Source organism: Notothenia coriiceps, unplaced genomic scaffold (genome assembly GCF_000735185.1).
Source record: "Notothenia coriiceps isolate Sejong01 unplaced genomic scaffold, NC01 NC01_scaffold00004899, whole genome shotgun sequence".
Classification (NCBI taxonomy): Eukaryota; Metazoa; Chordata; class Actinopteri; order Perciformes; family Nototheniidae; genus Notothenia; species Notothenia coriiceps.
In genome coordinates this window covers 17,251-26,141 of record NW_011337600.1, presented here as the reverse complement: position 1 = coordinate 26,141, position 8,891 = coordinate 17,251, and the positions used below count along the sequence as shown (strand labels likewise).

General features: G+C 44.0%; 1 protein-coding gene across 1 annotated transcript; it reads left to right on the top strand.

Moving 5' to 3' along the window:
* Positions 1-939: 939 nt before the first annotated feature.
* LOC104942672 (A disintegrin and metalloproteinase with thrombospondin motifs 2-like) lies at positions 940-3,197 on the top strand (the record flags this gene model as incomplete). The annotated part of the gene is made up of 2 exons (XM_010767921.1): positions 940-1,191; positions 2,788-3,197. Coding segments are annotated over exons 1-2 (498 nt in total), but the record flags the coding sequence as incomplete, so codon positions are not given.
* Between the last annotated feature and the right edge of the window lie 5,694 nt (positions 3,198-8,891).

The following is an 8,891-nucleotide window of genomic DNA, read 5'->3' as shown; positions in this document are numbered from 1 at the left end:
TAATAGTGAAAACGGAAACCAAAGACTATGAAATCAGAAATTCTTACTTACTCATCTAATACTTTATTTTGGAATTACTTTACTGATAGGTATTTGTGATTTGTTGTGTTTTCATAGTCCCTATAATATGCAGTATTTATATTAATTTTAAAAGAGATGAAAAAGCGGAATCATTTCTGAAAAGATAATGCGGCCTGTTTAAATAATTTGTTGGCCTTATGCAGCTGATCAGTGTTTGCAACAATATAAGATTAGTGGTCAAAAGGAGTAAATGGTGTGTTAAATGAGGGCAAGCAGGTTAGGGCCAGTAAGGCTTTTTCTCTGTCTGTAAATTGGACCCTTGGGCCCTGCAAAACTGACAGTTTCCTCCTGTGAAACACACGGGGCGCTGCTGCTCTCCAACCCATGACGCTTGACGGGACATTGAAAGTGTATGCAGCACATCAGGGACCAGCGGAGGGGAGAGTTGAACAGTAGTTTTCATAACAGAAAGAGTTGCCCAAGTTGCACAAAAAAATCACGTTTGCATCCTGCCACACGCTGGAGGTGTGATAAAGCATCTTGTTAGTTAATTTCATTGCAGTTCTTGTCAATGCGAGCTGTCAGCGGGCCAGTCAGTCCTCTCTGAAATATCCTCTCATCTCACAGCGGAGTGTGTGGGCGCCCGGTGTGTGTGTGTGTGTGTGTGTGTGTGTGTGTGTGTGTGTGTGTGTGTGTGTGTGTGTGTGTGTGTGTGTGTGTGTGTGTGTGTGTGTGTGTGTGTGTGTGTACACACACAGAGTCGGGGAGTTGTCAGAGCACTAAAGCTGAGAGTGGGGGGGCATTGTGAGTGAGGAGTTGAGAGAAAAAGAGACATAGAGGAGGAGGAGAGTTGAGTGAGAGTGTGTGAGTGGGAGAGAGAGAGAGTAAGAGAGAGAGAGACCTCGGCAGAGAGGAGGAGAGAGAGAGGGGAGGAGAGCTCCGTCTCTCCCGGTGCACTTGGCAGTCTAGTTGCGGGCTGCTGTGCTGTTGCTGTCGTGGCGTGGCTGGTCGCGCCAGGCGGGGAACTTCACCACACTGGAGCCCGGAGTCCCACTCTCTCACCTGCGCAGTTCGGAGCTGCCATGGGTCTCTCGCATGGATTTACTGTCCTAATTATTCTACCGGCCTTTCTGCTGCACACCAGCGGCCTTTACATCGCCAGTAGCGTTGGTACGTACAGTACAGTAGGCTACAATTTAACGTGGTCAGTGTTTATGTTGTTCTACGTATCTGCTGATCTCTTATCTGTCCGGGCTCTTCATGCGCTCTCTGGAAGTCTGAAGCTCAACGAAACGGCAAAAACACTGTCCGGTTTCTCCTGCTTGGGTTTAATGTTGGCATGCTTTTTGCAGCTTTTGCAAACAACATTGTAGGAAGCATTTGCAACTTCTGTGCGTCCTGTTGTGGTGTTTGCAGGGTCTTCCTCTCCGCCGTGCAAGCAGTGTTGTGGTTTTCTTTCTCCCACTATGGGGATAATGTTATCTATCTGGAGTGTAAAAGGCCATCAGATGCACGGGTTTACTGTCGGGTTTTGCAGGGAAGTAGCCTAACATTATCTGATTCTGCCGCTGTCGCATCTATCGATCTGTCACAGGACGCTGGAGTCGGATGTCAGCCTATTGATCACACTATTATCAAATCATCCCTTTGACAGGGGGCTCAAGAAATATTAACAGCGTATGTTAGGTTTTATCAGTCTGCAAACTTTAAATTAAATCTGACAGTTAAATAACCAAATAATAATAATAATACAATATCAAGTGCGTGCGAGGACCACAAATAAGCTGTTAGCATACTCTCTGTCTCTCTGTTTCTGATGGAATTGACACCTTTTAGTGCCGTGTGTGTGTGTGTGTGTGTGTGTGTGTGTGTGTGTGTGTGTGTGTGTGTGTGTGTGTGTGTGTGTGTGTGTGTGTGTGTGTGTGTGTGTGTGTGTGTGTGTGTCAGGTCGCTTAAAATGCACGTGTTGTCGCTGTCACATGAAATGTTGTTTAATCCAAGGCAATGTCGGACAAATAAATGTACTTTAGGTGTCATTACTTATAGTGCATTATTTATCACGCTTAAAGATTATAATAAGTATTTTTTAATGCATTTTGATGTGGATCATGGCCGATTTATTAAAAGCGCGTTTTAGGATAATTTATTTTCCTTTTATATCCATTTAGTGTAGAGGTTATTGAAATCACTTCTCTCGGATCGAGCAGCCTGACGGTGAGAAAACAGCGTGAGAAAGCCGCAATTAGCACCTTGATCTTGTACTGGCTTTCCTGTTGACGGTAGAAGGGCACAGAAGGTGTCAGGAGCGCAGCGCGCACTGCTGAGGCTGCCGTTTCCAAACGCGCACTGCCGAGCACCGGGGTCGCCTCTGGGTTCATGGGTGGGGCTCTGCTCCTGTGTGCGCGTGTGTTTGCGCGTGCGTGTGTGTGTTAAAGGTTACTGCTTGTATCTTTTTGTTGTGTGTGTTTCCTGTGACGCAGAATAAGGAATAAATAATTCCATGGCATGCTTGACATTTCTCTAATCCTTTATTTTTCCGCCTTACCTCTTTTCCCACCCCCATATGCCCACTCCACTCATGATTCCTCATTTTCTCCATCCTGTGGTTGATTTATCTTATCTTAAAACTCCAATGTTCTTCCTTCCTCCTGTTTTCCACATTTTCCAATCTTCTTACTCAACCAAAATAACAATCTCTCTCACCTGGCCCTTCCTAATGCTCTCCTGTCTCTCCCACTTCCCTCCCCTTTATTTTCCTGTTCCCAGACTCCCTGCAGCATGTCCTGGGGGAATATGGACTGGTGAGGCCGATCAGTGTGGACGCAGAGGGCCGCTTCCTGTCACATGCCGTCTCGGCTGGCCGCATGGCAGGAGGGCAGTCCCGTAGGCGCCGGAAGAGGGAGGTAGGAGTAGGCAATGATGAGTGGGAAGGACCAAAAGGAGAGCCAGGGGCCTTTCAGGAAAGGCTTTACTACAACGTCACAATCTTCGGCCGGGAGTTCCACCTGCGCCTGCGCCACAATGCCAGGCTGGTGGCCCCCGGAGCCAAGATGGAGTGGCATGATGACAGCGACAGCGCCCGGCACTCTGAGCCTCTCCACAATGAATGTTTGTACGTTGGGGACATCGCAGACACACCAGGAGCATCTGTTGCTATCAGCAACTGTGACGGCCTGGTGAGTGGACAACCTGTGTTACCTGTTATCTGTCAGATGCTGTAGTGTTCACTGAGCTCGCCGTGGACAGAAGGACATGAGGGCATACAAGAGAGCATACAAGAGAGTAGAGGATGCTAGCTGTTTTGCAGGGAGGAATGCTGTGTATAAAAAGGCAAGAGATTGTTGCCCTTTGACCCCTGTCCTCCTTGGTCAGTCTTTCAGGTTAACTTCACAGCTCAGAGTCCTAAGAGGCTGAAGTCCTCTAAAGTGGGTAAATACCTAGTTATTTTTTCATCACTCTGGTCTGCAAGTAAAAGGGTGATGGTATTATTAAAGGATTCATCTGATTGTCCATGGATAAGTTCATATGCTTTCAAAAAATATGTTTCTCTGGCTTGCCCCTTTACCTATGGATGCTGAAGGACTGTCCAAATAGCAGACACTAAAACAGCATTTGAATTGAGGCTGCCACTGTAACATATTTTGGTTGTACAACAGTTGCTCAAAGAGCCTGAATTGTAAATGCTTTTAAAAGAGCTGACGATGAATAGAGGAAAAGGAAAAGAGATGGCAAACAGTTGGTGAATGGCCGTCAGCAAGAGAGGGAAGTGAGACATTGGCCGTGTGAAGAATGTGCACTGCTGAGATGAGAGGATGCAGAAAGATGAAGACCAGTGTGCCCGAGGAAGAGGTGGAAGCGACAAGTGAGAGAGATAAGCCGCAGGGGGGAAAAGGCCAGTAAATAGGAGTAAAAATGGGCAAGAGGATGTGTACAGGGAATGAGGGGAGGAGTTCCCCTCATTAGGAAAAGTGTTCATTAGTCATCCAAATCAGCCCACCACTGGAACTGAGTAGCAGCGACTGGATCCGTTTAGGGTCGAGGACACAGGGGACAGAGCAGCTGAGAGCAGGCAGGGAGCCAGGCACAGGCCTGACATGCCCACTTAGCCTGACACCAGCCGGCAGCAACTCACTGCTGCTCGCTTCAGCCTGTCGTTCCAAGGCCTATTGGCAATTTCTAGGAAAGGTTGCTCAAAGTGTTATAGATAACAGATCGTCCCAGTCTGACTGCACTGCAAGGCATGCCAGGATTTTTAAGGATAGGTTCACACGCTTTCAAGTCTGTCTTACATCAAATGATACTCATGCCTATGTGAACTGTATGTGTTGTGTTGGTTACTATAGTCATTCTTCCTATCTATATTGAAATGCTTAATGTGACTCATATTAAATAGATGGGACACAGCAGCCTCAGTCTTTCTTATCTGCATAAATTCATTCTTAAAGGTAACCTATACAGTTTATTTATCCAGTGGTTGTGCGTTGAAACAATGTATTCAATGTTGTTTCAATCATGCACTAGGATGGGCACGCTGCATATATTCAAAGTTTCATGAATAAAGTTGGTATCTTAGATGATTTTCTTCACTTTTAAGCACAAATTCTCTTTTTTTTTCACTGTCTTTCAATCAGAAAATTAAAAAATAATAAAAAGGGCCAGAAGAAATTATGAGCATGTCAGTTTGTTTCTAATAAATGCTAAAAAATATGTACCTATCATTTTAATAAATCATGTTTCTTTAGGCTGTTTTAAAATGTAATCTCTTATAATTTGACTGTGAATGCTGATGAGTAAAATAATATTGTCACAATGCAAATTTACAAGACAAACATTATTGATATCTGCGCTGTTAGCCACACCAAATAATCACACACAACCATTGTAATCATTACATTAGTGCTGTCCACTTATATTTAATTTGTTTCTCCACGCCCCTGAACAACTCATGTCATTACTAATCAATTCTTACAGCCTCCTTAGGCATGCCAAGGAACACTGTGCTCTGTCAGACTCTGCCTATCAGCTCTGCCCGCATCTGCCTGTTCAAACCCAGCAGAGCCACGTAGTCCCGCCCTGTCTCGCTGTGCCCCTTCCTCAGTGACCCGGCAACCTGGTCGGAGCCTTTTCTGTCCTGGTTTGCCATTTCCAGCCAAGAACCTCTTCCTGGCTGCAATCCAGGGTATGTGATGAGGGGAAGAAGAGAAAGCAAGCGGAGACAGGGCCAGATAGGGTTCAAACCAAAATACAAGAAAATAACAATAAAGAGGGAAACATAAAGAGGGCAAAGAGTATAGATTTCAACAAGTAACAAATGACCAGAATAAATAAGAGAGCACGAGGGAGCGCATGGCAAAAAGGAAAATCTTTGAATGGACAAATGACCTTTGGAGGGAATTGGATTCCTGCGAACAGAAGCTGTGATCAGCTGGTTAGTTTTCTGGATGGTTGAAAGGAAGGGGTGTGTGTGTGTGTGTGTGTGTGTGTGTGTGTGTGTGTGTGTGTGTGTGTGTGTGTGTGTGTGTGTGTGTGTGTGTGTGTGTGTGTGTGTGTGTGTGTGTGTGTGTGTGTGTGTGTCCTACATCAGTGCAGTGCTGATGAAATTAACTTCCGCTGAGACTGTGCGTTTGTGTGTGCTGAGTGCAGAATAGCATGAATTGCACTAAAATAAAATCTCATAAGCTTGGGAGGTTTCAACTTCATATGTGAATGTTTGGGTGTCTGTGAACAAATATTGGTTTGAATGCTTCCTTGTAGATGGCTGAATTCTATTTAGCTGCTTTGGTTTTAGGGTCCTTGTTTTGTGCATGCTGGGTCAAATCATACTAATATTCTTATCAACAATTTTCCCATGTGTCAAACAGCAGCTGCGAAAAACACTTAGTTTATTATGTACAAATGCTGTAGTACAATGTATATTCATGTAAGGGTTTGAAGTGATGACACATGACAATGTTTCTCCTCTGCTATATTGATGCAAAGTGAAGGGCACTTTCCTGTTGGATACAGCCACTCTCTAAAGTCATATATCAGATGTGTTACTGATAACTTTACCTTTATTTTAACAACGTTCCGTTTAAGTTCATTTTAGCCTTTAAGGTAATAGAAAGAAACCCTTTCAGAACCAATGTTATTTTCGTAATGCTTTGGGATGAATAAGGTGAAATTCTGAAAAAAGGTAATTTCTTCTCAGGGCTGTATTTTCAGACACACACAGACTCACAATGCGAGATGACTTCAGATTTTCTGAGTGGATTTTAAGACATCACAGAACGTACCAAGATCTAAATTCCTGAACTTCCATGTGATCACATACAGGCATGTACAGTATGTGTGTGTCTGAACCTCTGTCCCCACTTGTGGCCTTTCCTTCAGCCTCACCTACAGTATTTGTTCAGGGATGTGGGGGATGTTAGCTGTGTTGGCCTGATTTTGTACACATGTGGGTGTGAGGTCAGGTGCATTCATGTGTGTGTCTTATGTGGAATGTTGAGTGTCAGCAGAGCTACTGCTTTTCCCTTTTCTAGAAGAAACTGAGACATAGTGATGGGAATTACAAAATTAGTGCCATTTCATTTCTCCTTGCTCAATAATTCTGTCATTATGATGTGCCAAATGAGTTAAGTGTGGACTGTTACACTGTACACCAGGGCTATTCAATTAGTTTGGGGGACGGCTGATGAAAATGATCCAAAGCAAGGGGCCGGGGAAAAGATGGCTTGAAATATGAGCAATCATATTAAGAGCTTCAGATACAGTAAATACTACAACAGCATAGTGGAGTGCATATTGTGTTTAATTAAATCAACAACATAGCCCCAAGGCCTTTATAGATCTAAATGGCACGTTCAGAACTCAGTAGGCCTACATGTGAAGCTAACTTAACCATCAACATCATTTAATTTGATTTAATTTAGGTGAAATGATCTAATCATTCACGCAGAGATGTGGAGAACATTATACTCCAAGGGCCAGTAAATATCACCCTGGGGCTGGATTTGGCCCGCGGGCCGCCAATTGAATAGCCCTGCTGTACAGTGTGCCTACACTGTCTGATAGCAATGCTGTCACACTCACTCAGAGATGCTTTCATTTTCACTTTGGAAGTTCATTATTTTTCATTGAATACATTTTGAGAAACATGTCTATTTAAGGTTTTTTGGCATTGATAAAAGTAAGTTCTTCTATTGGTTATTAATCATGTTAACTACCAGAGTCAGAACATGTTCTTATGTTCATTGTCATGATTTAACAAGGCGAAGAAACACAGAGTCTGTGGATAGCGATTAGTTTTAGATATGAGCAGTCCATGTCCAATAGTCTTAAATATCCTTAAATTACCCCCAATGTAATTAACAGAAAAATACAGTCATAATGTTTAAGCTGCTAGATAATTAAAAGAATTACCATACTTTACCTGTTGACACACGCACATCAACACATACTCTGATTGCAGTGCTGCACGTCCACAAATCTCTAATTCCTATGTGAGGCTTCCTGTCGTCCAGCCGGGCCGCAGCACCTAAGATAATCAGTGAGATCTGACAAATGGTTTCTTGGCCTCAGGTTACCGTGGGAACAGAGGGTCACACAGGTCTGTGGAGCTGATAGGCGTGCATGCAGGCCAGAAATGAGATCCAGCTGGGTGAGAAGTGATCTTCATGGCCCACACTTTGTAACAGAGGAAGTCCGTTGCCCCAAATTTGAGGGTTTACTCCTAAAATCCAGGTGCATGCGCACCTGGAAGACAGATAGGACACGTGTTGATACAGCTGCGATGTACCAATTTACACACACTTGCACACCTTTGCTAAAGTGGGAATGCTGAAAACACACAGCATTTACAGATACTGTAGCCCCCAGATACTGTGGACCATCTTTACCTCACTATATGACAAAAACCTGTGCACACATTTCCCTCCGTGTCTCCACCCCTCTTTTCCCTCGCTCTTGCTCAGTCTTGTGTTTCTTGGCCAGCAGCGGAAGCAACAAGCAGGAGAGCTCTCCTAATGATGGTATTAAAAGAGTCAGGAAAATGACAGAGAAAGAGAGAAAAATAATGTGGCAGACAGCTTTTTGCTCCCCAACACCCACAGTTTCCAAGCTACGGTAAAAAAAGAAAGAGACAGCAAGAGACGGTGTTCCTTTAGTGAGCAGTCTTTGTCTGTTTTTAGCTGCAGCTCTGCTCCCAAGTGTTGATCAGACACCTGGTGTTGAGGGTTCAGGGTATTGCCAAGAAGAGCCAAGAAGCTACATCTATATCTTACTAACTAGGTGATGTTTTATGCCTGCTCTTTGCGCAGTATGGGCAATATCATATTTTTAAGGTAATTATCCCTGATCCTGTAGAGGTGTTGCCCTTTGTATTTTCTGATATGCCATATTTATATATGGCTGCGTGCTTCAGTCGGTTCATGTGTGTTATTAGTGCACAGCAGGAATGCTGGAAGGCGGCAGTGTTATTTTGGTGTTTTCAGTGAAAGGATTTAACAACAAGGAGAAATGCCAAAGCATTGACAGGTGTTTTGTTTATTTTTTTGTCAGTGGGTGGCTGCTCGATGGCACCTTATTTGCCAATACTATAAAAATATTTTTTTAAATATTAATTTAATACAATTAGGTTGTTATCGTGAAATGTATTTAATTAGGGAGGTTGTAAAGCTCCTTAACATTACAGAGCCACTAAACACACGCGCAGGCTATGCACACACACTGTACACCCAGTGCTGTGCCAGCAGAGGGCTTAATCATGGGAGAGTGTTGACAGGGGGGCCGGCCAATCACAGTTACAGCTCCAGAACTACACTAAATGCCAGCGGCACCAACACGTGTCGTGCCAGCCCTGCCCCTTGAATACACTCAGTCATTACCTC